A 21,286-nucleotide genomic window follows, 5' to 3' on the forward strand; every position below is an offset into this window, starting at 1 on the left:
TCCAACAATTACAGATTGCATCCTGGTGCTCTTTAATGACTGGCTACAATAAATGTATAAGCGGCAAAGAGTTCTGTGGCACCTTATAGACTAACAGACGTATCGGAGCATGAGCTTTTGTGGGTGAATACATCCATGCATCCAACGAAGTGGGTATTCACCCACGAAAGCTCATCCTCCAATACGTCTGTTAGTCTATAAGGTGCCACAGGACTCTTTGCCACTTTTACAGACCCAGACTAACACGGCTACTCCTCTGATAATAAATGTATAAAATCTCCTCTTTCAGTACTATCTATCTATCTATCTATCTATCTATCTATCTATCTATCACCTGCCAGGAGTGAAGTGCCACTGAATCATTATCTTAAAGAAATTTTCTTTTTTTGTGCTACAGACTGAGGTTGCTGGTCCTCTTTTCCAAATCAAGTCCCATTCTTTTGGGATAATTTGTCTGTCCAGTTCCTTTTCCCCATGTGTCATATTTGGACATTTTTTGTTCGGAAAATTGTCTGCAAGGATTGATATAAATTCGTTATAATTTGATTTGTTTTCTAATTGACCAGTTGTTTCTGCATAAAACAGCTCTTCTAGAAAGTTGAGAAACATGATGCCAAACTTTAAACTACTGGTGCCATGGGAGAGTGAGCCAATTAAAGGTAGTGTTGACCTCTAAATAAGTTAGAAGAGTTTCTTTACTGACTAGCTGGCCAACCATTTGTATTCCATAGCTTTCCTAGACTTTAAAGCTCTCTGGTTTGTGATTTGGGTTAAGATCTGGCTTGTTTGCAATGGTTGTTATCGGCAAAAGGAAAGAACGTATTTTGTCTCTAGTTCTGTCCTAAACCCATAGAGTAGCCTTTGCTAAAGGAGGTGTAGACATTTCTGGAGGGCATGATTTTTAATTAATCCATGGTAGTCTAGCAATGTTTACACTGCCACAATCCCCTTGTTCAATAAAGGCCAAGTATTTGATTGGACTAGAAGCACCCCCAATCCACTACTGCTTTGACCTGGCTGGCTTGATAGTACCACAAAATATTTGGAACTGCTAGTCCATCCTACTTCATAGGTCGGTACAAAGTATATACAGTCACTCTTGGTCTTTTCTTATTCCACATAAATTCTAACAACATTCTCTGTATTCCTGCTAGGATTGGATCTGGGATGGCTACAAAAGATTTTAAATCAAGAAAGATGGAACAAAATGTTCATTTTGATCATGGCTGTGTATCCTAACCAAGAAACTGCATGCTGCCCCCAGCACTTCCAAGCTCTTTTCATTTGCTGATGCAGTAGTTTGACATTTAGATCATAGGCCTCTTCTGGAGATTTGAATTCCCAGGTATCTTTTAGAATTTGTTGCCTATTTGTACCCAAATGTTTTCAGGAGGAATGACATCGCAGGGTCTGGCAAATTGATAGCTAGTTGTTCAGATTAGGCATAATTTGCATTAAAACCAGATGCTTTCCCAAAGTCCTGGATTTCTTTCTCTACTAATTTTAGGGAAATATTTGATTTAAATAAAAACAGGATTACGTCAGCTGCATATTAAGCTATTTTCTGATGTGCGTCTGCAAGTTTTATTCCTGTGGTGGATTCATTGCTCCTTATCCTCAGTGGAAAACGCTGCACGGCCAGTGCAAAAAGCAAAGGAGACAATAGACAACCCTGCCTCGTCCCATTGTGTGATTCCACCTCGCACCACTGCTTTTGACCTGATGTAAGGGGCAGTTATCCATTGATAGAGCTGGGGCCAATGGCCATAGAGGACAGGACTTGAAACAGAAAGGTTTCAAAAGAAATGCATGTTTTTTTGAGCTGGCATTATGGATGATTCCAAGTACTCTCTGAATATTGTCTGACATTTGTCTGTCCTTAATGAATCTGGTCTGATCTGAGTTTATATAATATGAGAACATGGACTGCAATCAGCTAGCTAGTATTTCTGCTAAAATCTCCATGCTAAGACTCAGAAGTGATATGGGCCTATCAGAGATAAATAAGCTAAACTGTGCTAAACAGGAGGTCAGACTAGATGATCAACAAACGCTCCCTTTGGCCTTGTAATCTATGAATCCAGGGTCGTTTCCACCATTAGGGAGAACAACGACAGTAGTTTCTGTCATAGGTCGTGGAAGTTCCTCCCCTAAAAGAATGGCATTGAAGGTACATCTCAAGGAACTCCCAAATACCTCCTTAAATACTTGGTAATGCTCAGTTGGAATGCCGTCAGATCCTGGAGTTTTACGACTTTTTATACTTGCGATTGCCTTTGAGATTTCTTCTTCTGCTATTTCTTTATCTAAAGTTTCTTTATTAATTTTGTTTATCTTTGGCAAGCCTGCTACTTCCAGATATAGAATTGTAGAATCAGAGGACTAGAAGAGACCTCAAATGGTCATCTAGGCCAGTCCCCTGCACTCATGGCAGGACAAAGTATTATCTAGACCATCCCTGACAGTTGTTTAACCTACTCTTAAAAATCTCCAGTGACAGAGATCCCACAACCTCCTAGGCATAGACAACTCATGCCTCCCGATACCAGGCATGGAGCAGAGGGGACAGGGCAGGCCACTGCCCAAGCCAAGCTCTCTCAGGAAGCCGCCATGCTGCAGAGCAGTGACCCTGAGTGGTCCCTCCCCTTCTACTCCCCACCAGGGGGCAGGCGCAGTGGGAGAAGGACAGAGCACCTCTTCCTCCCCACCCCAGCAGACCAAGCAGAAATCTGGGGCACTTGACCCCACATGCCCCTGCTTCACATCGCCTATGTGACTCCTAGGCAATTTATTCCCGTGCTTAATCACCCTGCCAGTAAGGAAGTTTTTCCTAATATCCAACCTAAACCTCCTGCTGCAATTTAAGCCCATTGCTTCTTGTCCTATCCCCAGAGGTTAGTAAGAACAATTTTTCTCCCTCCTCCTTGTAATAACTTTTTATGTAGCTGAAAACTGTTCTCATGTCCCCTCTCAGTCTTCTCTTCTCCAGACAAAACAAACCCAATTTTTTCAATCTTCCCTCATAGGTCATGTTTTCTAGACCTTTAGTCATTTTTGTTGCTCTTCGCTGGACTTTCTCCAATTTGTCCACATCTTTCCTGAAATGTGGCACAATACTACAGTTGACGCCTAATCAGCGCAGAGTAGAGTGGAAGAATAACTTCTCATGTCCTGCTTACAACACTCCTGGTAATACATCTGTCACAGAGTCCCCGGGCGATGCTCTGGAACTGCTCCTCACAAAGTCTGTCAGGACTTTGGGGAGCCTCCTCTCCCCTGGAGCAGACAGCCTGCAGGGCAAGAAGCTCACACGGCTTCATCTCCTGGGTCTGACCTTGGGGCATTCAGCATATGCCCCTCTGTGCGCTTCCCACAGCGAGTCCACCCCGGCGGGGTCCTGGGGCAGCCAGAGGGTCCTGCACCCCCACTTCACAGTCAGACGTGACTCTTAGCCAGCCAGTAAAATAGAGGTTTATTTAGATGACAGGAACACAGTTCAAAACAGGTCTTGCCGGTACCGACAACAGGAGCCCTTTTAGTTAGGTCCATCTGGGGCCCCCAGGGAGGCCACAGCCCCATTGGGAAGCCCAAGCCCTGTTGGGGTGCCCCTCTCCATTTCCCAGCCAGTTCCCAACCTGAAACTGCCTCCAGCCTCTCACTCAGCCTCCCCCTGGCTCCTGCCCCAGCCTTTGTCCAGTTTCCGGGCAGAGGTGTCACCTGGCCTTCAACCCTCATCCTGTGTTCTGAGGTTACATGCTCAGATATCCTCCCTTTCCCAAGGCAGTCCCAGCCCAACTCCCCTGCAACCTTCCCAGGTCAATACTCCACACTCTGCATTCACATAAGACAGCCAGAACATTCCCACTTCCTCACAACATCCCAGAATGATGTCTGCTTTTTTTGGAACAGCGTTACACGGTTGACTCATATTTAGCTTGTGATCCACTATGACACCCAGATCCCTTTCCCCAGTACTCCTTCCTAGGCAGTCACTTCCCATTTTGTGTATGTGCAGCTGGTTGTTTCTTCCTCCGTGGAGTACTTTGCATTTGTCCTTATTGAATTTCATCCTGTTTACTTCAGACCATTTCTTCAATTTGTCCAGCTCATTTTGAATTTTAATCCTGTTGTCCAAAGCACTTGCAACCCCTCCCAGCTTGGTATTGTCAGCAAACTTTATATGTGTTCTCTATGCCATTATCTAAGTCATTGCTGAAGATATTAAACAGAACTGAACCCCACAGGACCCCACTCAATATGTCCTTCCAGCTTAACTGTGCACCACTGATAACTACTCTCTGGGTACAGTTTTGCAACCAGTCATGCACCCATCTCAGGTTTTTTCCCTTAGTTTGTTTATGAGAAGATAGAGTGAAACAGTATCAAAAGTGTTACTAAAGTCAAGATATACCATGTCTGCTGCTTCCCCCCTATCCAGGAGGTTTGTTACCTTGTCAAAGAAAGATATTAGGTTGGTTTGACACAATTTGTTCTTGACAAATCCATGCTGACTCTTATTTATCACCTTATTATCTTCTAGGTGTTTGCAAATTGATTGCTTTATTATTTGCTCCATTATCTTTCCGGGTAGAGAAGCTAAGCTGACTGGTCTATAATTCCCTGGGTTGTCCTTATTTCTCTTTTTATAGATGCGCACTAGATTTGCCATTTTCCCAGTCTTCTGGATTCTCTCCCGTCTTCCAGGACTTTTCAAAAATAAACACTAATGGCTCAGATATCTCCTCAGTCAGCCCCTTGAGTATTCGTCTAGAATGTATTTCATCAGGCCCTGGTGACTTGAAGACATCTAACTTATCTAAGTAATTTTTAATTTGTTCTTTCCCTATTTTAGCCTCTGATCCTACCTCCTTTTCACTCGCATTTACTATGTTAGACATCCGATCGCTTCTAGCCTTTTTGGTGAAAACTGAAACAAAAAGGGCATTTAGTACTTCTGCCATTTGCACATTTTCTGTATTGTTCCCCTCACTCCCCAGCTTTGAATAGCTGTCCTTGCTCTTCCTCTGACTTCTAAAGGGGGGTTCATCTGCCACCCATAGGGTTGCTGGAGGCAGATTACTTTGCTATCCTCTCAGAGCTCAGACTTCAGGCAGCCATGTTAGTCAGGCCCCTGCTGGTCTCCAGTGCTTCTGGGTTTTTTAATTCCTGAAAATTATCCTCACTTTTATTTTGGTCCACTCCTAGAAATGGCATCCCTTCTTCCCTCCCCCTCCCCCTCCCAAAAAATGGCTATTCGGGCCAAGCTGTAGCACAAAGGTTTTTATTTATCAATGAGCCAAGGTAGCTGCCTGTGCTTCTCACATGGTATTAACCTCGTATTACAGGGATACATTCCCAGCCTTCCTGCTGGACTTAGTCTGGGAATAAATGTTATTTCTACATGGAACTTCTCTGAGACCAAAACTGTTGTGCCCCAGACTGGGACTCAGAAATTTTCTGCTCTGCTACAGACTCGCCCTGGGAGCTTGGGCAGCTCCTGAGGGGCCAGACTTTCAAAACAGTTGGTAGCCAGCATGAAAATGTGGCTCAATCTCCATCCATCACAGTGGGCTGATGGTCCATCCTGGGCCTGGCCAGCCGGTGTTAGCCTGCAGGCTGGGTGGGGCAGGGACTGGCTCTAGGCAAGTCTGTGGGCCGGGCCCTGCTTTGGGCTGAGTCCCCTAGGAGTTCCTGGAACAATCACCCGAGCGGCTGAGCTGTGAGCTGTCCAGCCGGGCCTGTCTCACCAAAAGCCTTCCCGCTGCCTGACTCACACTCACGGCATCGATGCCCCAGAACACCCCAGCCAGTGCCCCTCGAAACAGAAACACAATCGACAAGTGAAAAGGGAAATTAATTGCATCCTCCTGTGCTGGCAGCTCTGCTCCATGGACTCAGAACAGGCTGTCTGTCAGGTGCCAGGGGGGTCCCAGCACTCTCAGCACAGACCTCATGATGCCGCTCCTGTCTGCGCCAGAGTCACGCTGCACTCAGCGCCATGGCACCTCCAGAAACGTCTGCCTTCACCTCGCCTCCCTCAGCACCGTTATATTCTCCTCCCTCCCAAATTTACAACCTGCCCCTTCCCCTGCTGCCTCACCTTGCCCATCACTGCTCCTTCGCCTGCTCTTCTAAGGCGTCTTTTCCTTTCTTCTTCACCTCTTCCCCTTCCCCGTCCTGCCTTTCCTCTCTTCGCCTTTGCTCGCTCTGCTCCAGCTGCTGCTTCCTTCCTTCCTTCCTTCTTTCTTTTTCTTTCTTTCTTTCCCTTCCCTTCCCTTGGCTGTGTCATAGATTCCAAGGCCAGATCAGCCGGGCTGACCCATAGGACCCAGGCTGTAGAGCTGCCCCAAAGTAACCCCTGGAGCAGATCTCTTAGCAAAACATCCAATCTTGAGTTTAACATCGTCAGCAGCAGAGAATCCGCGCTGACCCCCAGGAAGCAGTTCCAGTGGTCGCCAGTTCTCCGGCTCCATTCCTTCCTGAGCCTGGCTCCGGCCGCATGTTTCCAGCTCCCATTAGCGTCCCTGTGATGTGGCCCCCGCCCAGCCTTGCAGGGGAGTGTCAGAGGGCCGGGCTGGGGGACGCTGTGCTGGCTCGTGGGAAGGGAGGCAGCAAGGCCTGGGGTCTGGGCCCCGAACAGCCCTGGTGATTGGTACGACACAGCTCCTCCCCCCGGGACGGGGACTGGCCGTGGGGCGAGGGTTGACCACGCTGTCTCTCCTCCCCCAGGTGCGGGCCAGCGCCATCGCGCAGGACGCTGACCAGAACTACGACTACGCCAGCAACAGCGTCATCCTGCACCTGGATGCCGGCGACGAAGTCTTCATCAAACTGGACGGCGGCAAGGCGCACGGGGGCAACAACAACAAATACAGCACGTTCTCGGGCTTCATCATCTACTCGGACTGAGCTGCCGCCCGCTTGCCCTCGCCAGCAGACTGGGCGGGTTCCCCGGGACGGGGGCCATCCTCTAGCCACGGCCTCCCTGCCACACGGAGCGCTGGGGAGGGCACCCGGCTGCCAACAGTGACACTCTGACATCTGGCCCTTTCGCTTCCCTGCTTTCCTCCCCCCAACAGCTACGTGGCCCCCGTGAGCCCCGTCTCACCCCCTGATGACCCCGTGAGCCCCATCTCCCTCCCGACAGCCCTGTAGCTCCCGTGAGCCCTGTCTCAATCCCCAACAGCTACGCGGCCCCCATGAGCCCCGTCTGCCCCCCCGACGGCCCCCGTGAGCCCCGTCTCCCCCCCGACAGCCCCACGGCCCCTGTGAGCCCCGTCTCCCTCCCGACAGCCCTGTGGCTCCCGTGAGCCCTGTCTCACTCCCCAACAGCTACACGGCCCCCATGAGCCCCGTCTGCCCCCCCGACGGCCCCACGGCCCCCGTGAGCCCCATCTCCCCCCCGACAGCCCCACGGCCCCTGTGAGCCCCGTCTGCCCCCCCCGACGGCCCCACGGCCCCCTTGAGCCCCATCTCCCCCCCGACAGCCCCACGGCCCCTGTGAGCCCCATCTGCCCCCCCGACGGCCCCACGGCCCCCGTGAGCCCCGTCTCCCCCCCCGACAGCCCCACGGCCCCTGTGAGCCCCGTCTCCCTCCTGACGGCCCTGTGGCCCCCGTGACCCCCGTCTCCACCCTGACAGCCCCACAGCCCCCGTGAGCCCCGTCTGCCCCCCAACGACCCCGTGAGCCCCGTTTCATCCCCCAACAGCTACACAGCCCCTGTGAGCCCCATCTCCCCCCCGATGGCCCCACAGTCCCCGTGAGACCCGTCTCCCCCTCAACAGACCCGTGAGACCCGTCTCACCCCCACACACACGGCCACACAGCCCCCCTGCGCCCTGTCTCACCCCCTGATGGCCCTGCAGCCCCCGTGAATCCCGTCTCCCCCCACCCTACAGCCCCGTGAGCCCCGTCTCACCCCCCAATGGCCCCGCGGCCCCTGTGAGCCCCATCTCACCCCCGACAGCTACGCAGCTCCCATGAGCCCTGTCTCACCCCCCAATGGCTCCGCGGCCCCCGTGAGCCCCGTTTCACCCCCCGATGGCCCCGTGGCCCCCTTGAGCTCTGTCTCCCCCTCAACAGCCCCGTGAGCCCCGTCTCACGCCCCCACCCACACGGCCACACAGGCCCCCGTGAGCCCAGTCTCACCCTCGACGGCCCCATGGCTGCCATGAGCCCCGTCTCAACCCCCGATGGCCCCGCGGACCCTGTGATCCCCATCTCCCCCCCTGACAGCCCTGCGGACCCCTGTGAGCACCGTCTCACTCCCTGACAGCCCCGTGAACCCCCATGAGCCTGTCTCACCCCCTGACATCCAGGTGGCCCCCCATTAACCCTCTCTTCCCCCCCAATGGACCCGTGGCCCCCATGAGCCCTGTCTCCCCCTTGATGACCCCACGGCCCCTGTGAGCCCTGTCTCACCCCCCAATGGCCACATGAACCTCCCCACAAGCTCCATTCCATCCCAACTACCAGGTGGCCCCTGCTGACCCTCATTCCCCCAATGACCATGCAGCCCCCCATGAGCCCCAGCCCACCCCATGATGACCACGTGGCCCCTACAAGCCCCGTCTCACCCCCCAATGGCCATACAGTCTCTCATGAGCTCTGGCCCACCCCCCAATAACTACGCAGTCCTCACAAGCTCCGTTCCACCCCCGACTACTACGCAACCCCTGGCGAGCCCTGGCCCACCCCCAATGGCCTCACAGCCCCCATGAGCTTCATACCATCCCCAAGGGCCACATGGCCCAACAGCCCTATCCCACCCCCCGATAGCCCCACCGCCCCCAATAAGCCCCATGCCACCCGATTGCCACACAGCCCCCTGCAAGCCTCATCCACCCCACCATGGCTACATGGCTACAGCAAGCCTTGACCCACCCCCGATGGCCACAAAGCCCCCTGCAAACACCTTTCCACGCCCCCCCCCCGGACAGCCACATGCAAGTCCTGTTTCACTCCCAAACCCTGACGGCCATGCAGCCCCTGCGAGTCTCATTCGTTCAACCCCCCCTCCCCTGATGGCCATGTGCCCCCGCCCCCAGCCCTGTTCTCCTCGATGGTCACATGCCCCCCCATGACCCTCCTGATGGCCCCACGAGCCCCCTACCACCCCCCAACAGCCAGTGAGCCCCCCCACACAACTGCCCCAATGGCCACATGACACATGGTCCCCACAAGCCCCATTCCAACCCCCTGATGGCAATCCGCGCCCCCGTGAGCACCCTTCCACTCCGCCGATGGCCATGTGGCCCCCCGCATGCCCCATTCCACCCCTCTCCATGGCAGCTAGAGCCCCCCTGCAAGGCCTGTTCCACTCCCTGGTGGCCATAGGGCCCCCCATGAGGCACATAGCCCCCGTGAGCCCCAGTGGCTCACAGCCCATCACCACAGCTTCCTCATTGCTGGGGAAAGGCCAGTAGGGGGTGGGAGTGGGGGGAATGTCCTGTCACCAGCCCTCACTGCAAATTCGGTATTAAGCCCACTCGGCGCCCGTGCCCTCCCCCCCCGTCACTCAGTGCCAATGCCCTCCCCTCCCCCATCACTCAGTGCCCGTTTCCTCCCTCCCCATTCGGTGCCCATGCCTGCCCCTCCCCTGTCACTCAACGCCCATTCCTCTCCTCCCCGGTCACTCAGTGCCCGTTTCCTCCCCCCGCATTCGGTGCCCATGCCCGCCCCTCCCCTGTCACTCAACGCCCATTCCTCCCCCCCGTCACTCAGTGCCCGTTTCCTCCCCCCCTTTCGGTGCCCATGCCCTCCCCTCCCCTGTCACTCAACGCCCATGCCGTCTCTCCCCCCACCTCGGTGCCTGTGCCCTCCCCGCCCACTCAGTGCCCATGCCCACCTCTCTGCTATCACTTGGTGCCTGTTCCCTCCTCCCCATTCGGTGCCCATGCCCTCCCCTCCCCCACTGGTCACCCTTGCCCTCCCCTCCCCCTTGCTCAGCGCCATTGGCCTTTCACCCCCAGTCGGCGCCCTTGGCCTTCCCTCCCCCACTTGGAGCCCGTGCCCTCCCCTCCCCTACTCAGTGCCCATGCTCTTCCCTCCCCTCCCCACTCATCGCTCATGCCCTCTCTTCCCCACTTGGTGCCAGTGCCCTCCCCCCCGACTCGATACCCATACTTTGCCTCCTGTTTCCGTGGCTGTTGTCCCTCCTGCGATGGTGAGAACTGGGGGGCTGCGGGTGCTCCCAGATCACTGCTGCTCCCTGGTTCTGTCTTCACCCTGGGAGCTGGCAGATCCCAGCTGGGCCCCAGGAGGGCACAGGGTAAGCGCTGGCTCCAGCGGGGAGGGCGGGCTACTGTTTCTGGGCAATCAGTCGCTCATCCCCTCCCACTGGCTTGGCTGCTGGGTCCCCCCAGGCCTTCCCCAATGTGACAGTCCTCCCCAGCCAGCGTGTACATATGTACAGGATGTGTGTATATTTATATGGGGGCCTCTCCTGGGGAGCAGTGGGGGGCAGCTGGAGCTGCAGCCCCCTCCCCCAAAGAACGGGGTGGGGAAGACCACGCCACCATGGGTGCACCAGCCTCCCTTCTGCACAAGCCCTCTCAGGTGGAGCGAAGGACCTGGCCATGTCAGTCCCCTCCAGGCCGCCTGTCCTGACGCCAGAGCTGGGGGCTGAGGCTGGAGGTCAGGCAGGGGCAAGGATTGATTTTCTTACCAACATCAGAGCAAATCCATGGTAAATAAGAGCTGTCACCTCTCCCGAGTCTGGTCTCTTCTTCCACGCGCTGCTCTTCACGGGCTCGGCTTGGCAGGACAGGGCTGGGAGCGGGTGTGGAGGGCAGGGTTTGCCAGACACGGCCTTTCTGAGACTCCATCACAGCCCGGAGCCAGGGTCAGATCAGCAACCATCTGTCTGTCCATCCATCTGTCCAGCCACTCAGCCAGCCCTCTGGCCTTCCATCCCTCTAGGCTTCTATCCAGCCAGCCAGTCCTCTGTCCATCCGTCCCTCCATCCATCCATCCTTCTGTCCGTCCATCCCCCTTTCTTTCCATCTGTCCAGCCAGCCACCTCTCTGTCCATCTGTCCCTCCATCCATCCATCCTTCTGTCCTTCCATCCCCCTTTCCTTCCATCTGTCCAGCCAGCCATCCCTCTGTCCGTCCGTCCATCCATCCCTCCAGCCATCCTTCTGTTCAGCCAGCCACCCCTCTGTCCATCCATCCATCCATCCCTCTGTACATCCATCCATCCGGCCATCCATCCATCCATCCCTGTGTCCATCCATCTGTCCAGCCAGCCACCTTTCTGTCTATCCGTCCATCCATCCATCCCTGTGTCTAGCCAGCCAGCCCGCCAAGCCAGCAGCCAGCCTTTTGTCCATCCATCCCTCCATCTCTCCAGTATCATTCCATGGGCTTGAATGAAACAAACAAGCAACCTAAAAAATGAACTGCCACCCACCCACCCACACTAAGCTGGCATGTTCACTTGGGGGGAGGGGGGCCCAGGCACCCAGGCAAGGCTGCTGGATGCTTCACATGACAGGAAAGGGCAGATGGGGTGGGCCCTGACTGCCCTCTCCCCAAGCACACTGAGCAACAGAAGGATGCCCTGGTCCCCACCTCGTCACTGTTAGGGTGAGCTGGCATGAAAAGGCAGCAGAGCGAGGGGAAGGGAGAAGGGGGTTGGATCATTCACTTCCCTGCCCGGGCAAGTACTGACAGGAAACGTGCCAGACCCACCGAGCCATGCCCCAGCCATGGGGAGCAACAGGCCTGCCATGGGGAGTGTGCCAAGTCCACCTAGCCATGCCCCAGCCATGGGGAGCACCAGGCCCGCCGAGCCGTGCCACAGCTGCGGGGAGCACCAAGCCCGCCGAGCCATGCCCCAGCCGTGGGGAGCACGCCAGGCCCACCAAGCTGTGCCCCAGACATGGGGAGCGCGCCAGGCCCACCAAGCCGTGCCCCAGCCACGGTGAGCACGCCAGGCCCGCTGAGCTGTGCCCCAGCCGCGGGGAGCACCAGGCCCGCCGAGCCGTGCCCCAGCCGCGGGGAGCACCAAGCCCGCCAAGCCGTGCTCCAGCCGTGGGCAGCACCAAGCCCGCTGAGCCGTGCCCCAGCCACGGGGAGCACGCCAGGCCCACCAAGCTGTGCCCCAGCCATGGGGAGCGCGCCAGGCCCACCAAGCCATGCCCCAGCCGCGGGGAGCACGCCAGGCCCACCAAGCCGTGCCCCAGCCACGGGGAGCACGCCAGGCCCGCTGAGCTGTGCCCCAGCTGCGGGGAGCACGCCAGGCCCACCGAGCTGTGCCCCAACCATGGGGAGTGCGCCAGGCCCACCGAGCCGTGCCCCAGCCGTGGGGAGCACGCCAGGCCCACTGAGCCATACCCCAGCCATGGGGCGCACCCCAGGCCCACCGAGCCGTGCCCCAGCCGCGTGTCAGGGACTCTAACCCCCAGACGGCAAAGTTCGTTGTCTGACCGCGAGAGAGACAGGCAACACCAGCAAGTCCACGCGGGAGGGGATGGTGTGGGGAAAATGCTAACAAAAAGGTGAGTGAGGCCCGGAGCTGAGGGTGTGGGGGAAAGAAGCAGGTGTGAGCTAACGGAGATTGGGGAAAAGGGGGCTTTTGTTTCAGGCTCTCTTCCTCTCAGTGGGGGAACCTCACTGCTTGGGCAGGCTGGGTGAGGTCTTCCACAGAAACACTGTCCTGCAGCAGGGCTAAGCACTGAGACCTGATTGTCAGTGATTCCAGCTCTAGTGGGCACTGGTCACTCAACAAAACAAAAAACTCTCCATGAAGCCTAATCCGCTCTATCTCTAAACAGGAGAGAGGGGCAGGTCAAATAGTGCCTGGGACTCTTAGCAGAGCCCACCCCACCCAGCAAAACATCTGCTCCCACCCTCTCTCTCTTCACTAGGATATAGCTTCCAAACCTCCTGCTTAGCGAGTGCAGTTCAGTTGCGGGTCCCCAGTGCTTAATTTATAATGAAAGCGATACTGGGGGCTCAAGCAATTTTGAACGTTCATAACTGATATGGCAATCCCAGCAATCCCAGAGCTATAAATTACCCAACCCAGAGATCCCAGGGCTATGAATTACCCAGCCTAGATGTGCCAGGGCTCAGACTTGGCACAAATTAAGCACTGAGAGTGACTCCCTCAAGCAAGACAGGCTAAGTCCAGCCCTTCTGCCTTTTACTCATACAAAATAAGGACAACAACATTTCATTAATGCCAGTCAATCCTAAACTGATCCCAGCTCTGTCTGCTGGATACCTCGGCAGAATAGGTGTGTTCATGTAAATACAGTCTGGACCTGAAGCCTTCCCTTCCCCCTGCCCCCTGCCTCATCACTAGCTGTCAGGGGACAGCTCGCTCAGACCTTGCTTACACATCATACTTTGAAATGATTAAATTGGCCCAGCTCACCAAAATGAATGCACTGACATTATCAAAAAAAACAGCAGCCGTGTGAGGAAGCTAGTCTTTGTTCATGCTTTTCAAACCTATTCTGCTTTTTCAGGTACATGTATTTTATCATCTACTCTATGTGCTTTTTCAAATTTCCAACCAATGACTAACTCGGCAACACTGCACAGAACTAGTTGACCCCTGGGGGGTGTTGTGGAAATTCAGGGGGTGTGTACACCCTCCCTGGCGGAGGGGGTGTAGGGAAAGCCCTGCCACCAGGCCTCACCCTGAGCGGGAAGTGACACAGGAGCTGTTCCTTCTCCAGGGCTCGCAGGTGCCCCCTTACTGGCTGGTTTGCAATATTAGCCTCATATCCCCATGGAAATGACCCAGTGTAGCCCAGTGTCCGTGCTCCCAGCACTGCAATCTGGAGCCACTGGTGTTGCTAGGACACTGAGAACATTCCCCTGAACAGAACTCGAGGGGTGGGAAGCTGCCAGGTGCAAGCAGGGTGGTGGAGTGAAGCTGTTGGGGGACAGACTTGCCAGCAGTGCTTCACCCTCCCCAACCCACCTGGCCTAGACTCTTCGGCAAGAGCACCAGAGAGGTGCCCGACAGACCTGCCTTGGGCTGAGGCTGCCGCATCCAGTCCTGTGATCCTGGAGACACCTCATCGGAAACCCTGACAGATCCAAGAACAGCTCCCAGTTCTGAGCCTTCGCGCACCCCCAACTCCAGCTGAACGTGATGGGACACGATGGGACAGTGCTGACAGGCGAGCAGGCCCTCGCGGCCAATGCACAGAACTGTGATCTGGAGCCCTGGGCTCTGTGCTGGGCTCGCTGCAGGTGAGGCCCTTCCCAGCTCTGGGCCTCTGTTCCCCGGGGGGCTAGGGGGTGACCCTGGGCTAGAAGGTGCTATGGAAAGGCAAAATGCACTGATAATACTGATTCCTAAACCCACAGCTCCCAAAGCGCTCCGCAGAGGGCAGGCTCCTTTGCCCCGTTTCCAAGAGCAGGGATGTCAGACAAGGGCCCGTGTTCAAGCACATGCTGATCTCGGTAACAGGCCTGGGATCTGGGGGAAAGTCTGGCTCCAGAGCTCAGTCCATCTCTGCTCAGGGGTTTATTTCCTGGGGTTGTTGGCGTTTTCCTCTGCCCATGGAGCAGGGAAGCTCCTCCCCTGTTCTTCTCACCCGTCCATGCAACCAGAGCACTTTGCTGGGAAGGTCCCATTGGTGCTGTTCCCAAATGGACCCGGAGCCCTTTTCCCAGGGACCCAGGCACTGCCCTTACCAAGCCTGGGCCATTTGCCTGGGCCTGGGCCATTTACCATCTCAGTGGCGTGAGAGGAGGCTGGCTGCGCGAGCAGAGTGTGGCATCTCAGAGTCCTGGCCAAATTCCAGCAAGAACCCATCTGTCCTGCATCCCCGCCCCATGGACCATGGGGTTCTCCCTCCCTTCCCTCATGTTGTAAGCTGTGAAACCACCCCAGAGGTGGCTGCACTTGAAAACCCAGGGACTCAAACTGTCCCAGTCAGTAGGAAGGTCCCAGTCTATCAAAGCCAAGGGGAGCTGAGGGCGTCCACCCCCCTCAGGACCCAGCCTGGGCAGCGCTTTAGCCTTGTACGAGCACATGGCAGCGTGGTGCCTGCTGCACTCTCTGGTCTGCAGCCGGAGGCGTTAACCCCTCGCCCACGCTGGTGCAGTCACCACCTGGCTCTCCGCAACAGGGAGAGAAGAAAGAGCAGTTGGTGGATGCACAGACAGTTCTTGATTTAGCCTGGGCCGCTGCCAGACGCCTCTGCCTCTCCCCCTACGTCACCCCACTTCTGAGGGCAGCCTCAGCTGCAGCGTCACTTGCCGCTGTCGCAGCTGCTCGCCACACGTGAGCACAAAGCGCCTGGCTGGCAGACTCTTCCTTCCAGCCCAGTGGCTCCCTGACACCTAACCCAGCCTGACAACCACTCCCGTGGGCAGCGCGGCTTGTCAGACATTGGCGTCGCTGGCGGGGCAGGGCCAGGGGCAGCGTGCCTGCCCGCAGGAGGGTTTGGAAGCTGAGGAGTGTGACACCCCTGCCTGCCCCTCCCATGCCCAGCCTGAGAGCGGGGACTCTCCAGGACGAGCAAGCAGCTCCTCAGCTGCAGTTGGATGCAGGTGGCCCTAATGCATCAGCCTGGGTGCCACGCAGCTGGTGATGGAGGGAACCACATGAGCAGCCTGGCTGGGTTGGTTCCTGCTCCCTTCGCCTGGCATCGCTGGAGTGCTCAGGCTTGCAGAGCAGCTGGCCGGGAGGCGGGCATCTTGCAACAAGCCTGGGAGTGCCTCAGGGGACGGCCACACCCTCCCGCTGCACAATGGCCCAGGTGCTGCCTACTTTGCATGGCACCTCTCCCCAGCTGTCCTGTGTCCGACCCTGCTCCACCCTCTGCTCTCTGGGCTGGAACAGCTGGGAGGGAAGGGAACAGTAAGTCACCCAGGGAAGCCATGGTAATAGCAGGCAGCTGCAATGGGAGGGTGCAGTGATAGGATGAAGCAGTAGCAGGAGGCTAAGGGGATGGCAGGTGGCAGTTATGGAGGCTGTGGTGGAGGCTGGTGGCAGTTACAGAGGCCGTGGTGGAGGCTGGTGGCAGTTACAGAGACCGTGGTGGAGGCAGGTGGCAGTTACAGAGGCTGTAGGCGTGGCAGTGGATAGTTATGGAGGCTGTAGGGGTGGCAGGCGTTGGTTACGGAGGCCGTGGTGGAGGCAGGCGGCAGTTACGGAGGCCGTGGTGGAGGCAGGCGGCGGTTACAGAGGTTGTGGTAGAGGCTGGCGGCAGTTACGGAGGCCGTGGTGGAGGCAGGTGGCAGTTACGGAGGCTGTAGAGGTGGCAGTGGGTGGTTACGGAGGTTGTGATGGAGGCAGGCAGTGGTTATGGTGGACGTGGGAGGCAGGTGGCGGTTATGGAGGCCGGAGGGGTGGCAGGCGGTGGTTACGGAGGCCGTGGTGGATGCAGGAGGCGCTTACAGTGGAGGCATGCAGAAGTGATGGAGTGGCAGGAGTAGGGGTGGCAGGCAGCAGTTACGGTGGAGGCAGGTGGCAGTTATGGAGGCCATGGTGGACGCAGGTGGCGGTTATGGAGGCCGTAGGGGTGGCAGGCGGTGGTTACAGTGGAGGCAGGCAGCAGTTACAGAGGCTGTGGGGTGGCAGTGGGTGGTTATGGAGGCCGTGGTGGAGGCTGGCAGCGTTTATGGAGCCTGTGGTGGAGGCTGGAAGCAGTTACAGAGGCCGTGGTGGAGGCAGGTGGCAGTTACGGAGGCTGTAGGGTGGCAGTGGGTGGTTACAGAGGTTGTGGTGGAGGCTGGCGGCAGTTACGGAGGCCGTGGGAGAGAGGTGGTGGTTACGAAGGCCGTAGGGGTGGCAGGCAGCAGTTATGGAGGCCATAGGTGGCAGGTGGTGGTTACGGAGGCCATGGTGGAGGCAGGCAGCGGTACAGAGGTTGTAGTGGTAGGGTTGCCAACTTTCTGATTGTAGAAAACCTAACACCCCGCCCCTTGCCCCAAGGCCCTGCCCCTGCTCCGTCCCTTCTCCTAGGCCCCACCCTCGCTCACTCCATCCCCCCTCCCCCTCCGTCACTCGCTCTCCTCCACCCACGCTCACTCACTCATTGTCACCGGGCTGGGGCAGAGCATTGGGGTGCAGGAGGGTGTGAGGACTCGAGTTGGGGGTGCAGGCTCCAGGGTGGGGCCAGAAATTAGGAGTTCAACATATGGGAGGGGTTCGGTGTGGAGCAGGGGGTTGGGGGTGGAAAGGTGTTGAGGGCTCTGGGTGAGGTTGCAGGTGTGGTGGGTTCCCCCCCAGAATGCCCCTGGAACTGGGGTACCACTGAGTCCCCTGACCCACCAGCCTGGTCTCCCTCTTACACTGCACTGCTGTGACAAACTGCAAAGCCCTCCAGGCTCCAGCCTGCGCTTTCACCAGCCTAAGTACAGGTAGGGACACACCCAGCTGCAGTTACATGCAGGCGCTTTGACCAGCCCCTGCATAGGAAGGCAGGCGACAGCCAGGGCAAAAACCAGCTCCTCAGGCACAACCCCCCTCGGGAGTGTAAACTCAGAATTATACCGTCCTGCGCTGCACGGGGAACTGTACAGCGTAAGCTCATAAAGTCCACCCCCTTCTTCAAAGTGCAACAGCCTCCTGACCCTGAGTAATGATTCCCACACACTGGTTTAGATAAAGCATAAATGAGTTTATTAACTACAAAAGTTAGATTTTAAGTGATTATAAGGGACAGCAAACAGATCAAAGCAGATTACCTAGCAAATAAACAAAACTGCAAACTAAGCTTAATATACTAAACAGATTGGATATGAATAGTAGATTCTCACCCTAAGAGATAGCAGGCTGAAGATTCTTAAGGGGCAAACTGCACTTGCTTACTTACAGCTTGGAATTCACAGACTAAAAATCCCTTTAGCCTGGGTCCAGCACTTCCCCCAGTTCGCTCTTTGTTCCTCAGGTGTTTTCAGGAGTCTTGTGTGGGGAGCAAAGAATCCCAGACTCCCTGCCTTATATAGCTTTGGCATAAGGTGGGAACCCTTTTGTTTCAAAGCTTAGTTCCCAGTTCCCAGACCAGTCTGTGGAAAATTACTGACATCCCAAGATGCAGTCTAGAGACATGTGGTCTCATCACATGTCCTTGCAGAGTCGTAGCAGCCATTACTCCAAGGCTGGCTGTAGCATTGTTAGGAACGCTCCCCAGGAGGGAGATAAGCTTCTTCTAAGGCCTCTTGTTTTCCTAATGGCCCATTCCCCACTCACTGTCTAGAATGAAAACATCTTGTCTAGTGGGTGTTACCCAGGCATAACTACATGTGAAATACAGAGCATAGAATTACAGAATCATAGAATATTAGGGTTGGAGGAGACCTCAGGAGGTATCTAGTCCAACCCCCTGTTCAAAGCAGGGCCAACCCCAACTAAATCATCCCAGCCAGGTCTTTGTCAAACCTGACCTTAAAAACCTCCAAGGAAGGAGATTCCACCACCTCCCTAGGTAACCCATTCCAGTGCTTCACCACCCTCCTAGTGAAATAATGTTTCCTAATATCCAACCTAGACCTCCCCCACTGCAACTAGAGACCATTGCTCCTTGTTCTGTCATCTGCCACCACTGAAACAGCCGAGCTCCATCCTCTTTGGAACCTCCGTTCAGGTAGTTGAAGGCTGCTATCAAATCCCCCCTCACTCTTCTCTTCTGCAGACTAAACAAGCCCAGTTCCCTCAGCCTCTCCTCAGAAGTCACGTGCCCCAGGCCCCTAACCGTTTTTCTTGCCCTCCACTGGACTCTTTCCAATTTGTCCACATCTTTTCTGTAGTGGGGAGCCCAAAACTGGACACAGTACTCCAGGAGTGGCCTCACCAATGCCAAACAGAGGGGAATGATCACTTCCCGCGATCTGCTGGCAATGCTCCTACTAATATAGCTCAATATGCCATTAGTCTTCTTGGCAACAAGGGCGCACTGCTGACTCATATCCAGCTTCTCGTCCACTGTAACCCCTAGGTCCTTTTCTGCAGAACTACCACTTAGCCAGTCAGTTCCCAGCTTGTAGCAGTGCATGGGATTCTTCCATCCTAAGTGCAGGACTGCACTTGTCCTTGTTGAACCTCAACAGATTTCTTTTGGTCCAGTCCTCTAATTTGTCTAGGTCACTCTGGACCCTATCCCAACCCTCCAGTGTATCTACCTCTCTCCTCAGCTTAGTGTCATACGTGAGCTTGCTGAGGGTACAATCCATCCCATCATCCAGATCATTAATTAAGATGATGAACAAAACTGGCCCCAGGATTGACCCCTGGGGCACTCTGCTTGATACCGGCTGCCAACTAGACATCAAGCCATTAATCACTACCCATTGAGCCCAACAATATAGCCAGCTTTCTATCCACCTTATTCCATTCATCCAATCCATACTGTTTAACTTGCTGGCAAGAATACTGTGGGAGATTGTATCAAAAAGCTTTGCTAAAGTCAAGGTCTATCAAGTCCACTGCTTTCCCCATATCCACGGAGCCAGTTATCTCATCATAGAAGGCAATCAGGTTGGTCAGGAATGACTATTTAGAAAAACTGGACGAGCATAAGTCCATGGGGCCAGATGAGCTGCATCCAAGGGTGCTAAAGGAGTTGGCGGATGTGATTGCAGAGCCACTGGCCATTATCTTTGAAAACTCATGGTGAACGGGGGAGGTCCCGGATGACTGGAAAAAGGCTAATGTAGTGCCCATCCTTAAAAAAGGAAGGAGGATCTAGGGAACTACAGGCCAGTCAGCCTCACCTCAGTCCCTGGAAAAATCATGGAGCAGGTCCTCAAGGAATCAATTCTGAAGCACTTAGAGGAGAGGAAAGTGATCAGGAACAGTCTGCATGGATTCACCAAGGGCAAGTCACACCTGACTAACCTAATTGCCTTCTATGAGGAGATAACTGGGTCTGTGGATGAGGGGAAGGCAGTGGATGTGTTATTCCTTGACTTTAGCAAAGCTTTTGATACGGTCTCCCACAGTATTCTCGCCAGCAAGTTAAAGAAGTATGGGCTGGATGAATGGACTATAAAGTGGATAGAAAGCTGGCTAGATTGTCAGGCTCAACGGGTAGTGATCAACAGCTCCATGTCTAGTTGGCAGCTGGTATCAAGTGGAGTGCCCCAAGGGTTGGTCCTGGGGCCGGTTTTGTTCAATATCTTCATTAATGATCTAGAGGATGGTGTGGACTGCACTCTCAGCAAGTTTGCAGATGACATTAAACTGGGAGGAGTGGTAGATACATTGGAGGGTAGGGATAGGATACAGAGGGACCTAGACAAATTAGAGGACTGGGCCAAAAGAAACCTGATGAGGTTCAACAAGGACAAGTGCAGAGTCCTGCACTTAGGATGGAAGAATCCCATTCACTTTTACAACTAGGGACCGAATGGCTAGGAAGCAGTTCTGCAGAAAAGGACGTAGGGGTTACAGTGGACAAGAAGCTGGATATGAGTCAGCAGTGTGCCCTTGTTGCCAAGAAGGCTAACAGCATTTTGGGCTGTATAAGTAGGGGCATTGCCAGCAGATCGAGGGATGTGATCATCACCCTCTATTCGCCATTGGTGAGGCCTCATCTGGAGAACTGTGTCCAGTTTTGGGCCCCACACTACAAGAAGGATGTGGAAAAATTGGAAAGAGTCCAGTGGAGGGCAACAAAAATGATTAGGGGGCTGGAACACATGACTTATGAGGAGATGCTGAGGGAACTGGGCTTGTTTAGTCTGCAGAAGAGAATTAGGGGGGATTTGATAGCTGCTTTCAACTACCTGAAAGGGGGTTCCAAAGAGGATGGATCTAGACTGTTCTCAGTGGTACCTGATGACAGAACAAGGAGTAATGGTCTCAAGTTGCAGTGGGGGAGGTTTAGGTTGGATATTAGGAAAAACTTTTTCACTCAGAGAGTGGTGAAGTACTGGAATGGGTTACCTAGGGAGGGGGTGGAATCTCCTTCCTTAGAGGTTTTTAAGATCAGGCTTGACAAAGCCCTGGCTGGGATGATTTAGTTGGGAATTGGTCCTGCTTTGAGCAGGGGGTTGGACTAGATGACCTCCTGAGGTCCCTTCCAACCCTGATATTCTATGATTCTATGACCTGCCCTTGGTGAATCCATGCTGACTGTTCCTGATCACCTTTCTCTCCTCCAAGTGCTTCAAAATGGATTCCTTGAGGACCTGCTCCATGATTTTTCTGGGATCTGAGGTGAGGCTAACCAGTCTGTAGTTTCCCAGGTTCTCCTTCTTCCCTTTTCTAAAGATGGGCACTATATTTGCCTTTTTCCAATCATCTGGGACCTCCCCCAATCACCACGAGTTTTCAAAGATAATGGCCAATGGCTCTTCAGTCACATCA

At 55.0% G+C, this 21,286-nt stretch overlaps 2 protein-coding genes across 3 annotated transcripts in view; one reads left to right on the forward strand and one right to left on the reverse strand.

Annotated features, from left to right (window-relative positions):
• The window catches only part of C1QL1 (complement C1q like 1), a 77,190-nt gene extending 70,062 nt beyond the window's left edge, over positions 1-7,128 (forward strand). The window contains exon 2 of the mRNA XM_050935014.1: positions 6,730-7,128. Coding sequence (XP_050790971.1) covers positions 6,730-6,909 — 180 coding nt within the window. The 3' untranslated portion in view covers positions 6,910-7,128. The remainder of the gene's footprint in view (positions 1-6,729) is intronic.
• The window catches only part of ADAM11 (ADAM metallopeptidase domain 11), a 672,244-nt gene that overhangs the window by 340,119 nt on the left and 310,839 nt on the right, over positions 1-21,286 (reverse strand). The gene's annotated exons all lie outside the window — the stretch shown is intronic.

The sequence above is a fragment of the Gopherus flavomarginatus genome, chromosome 25, assembly GCF_025201925.1.
Source record: "Gopherus flavomarginatus isolate rGopFla2 chromosome 25, rGopFla2.mat.asm, whole genome shotgun sequence".
In the NCBI taxonomy this organism is placed as follows: Eukaryota; Metazoa; Chordata; order Testudines; family Testudinidae; genus Gopherus; species Gopherus flavomarginatus.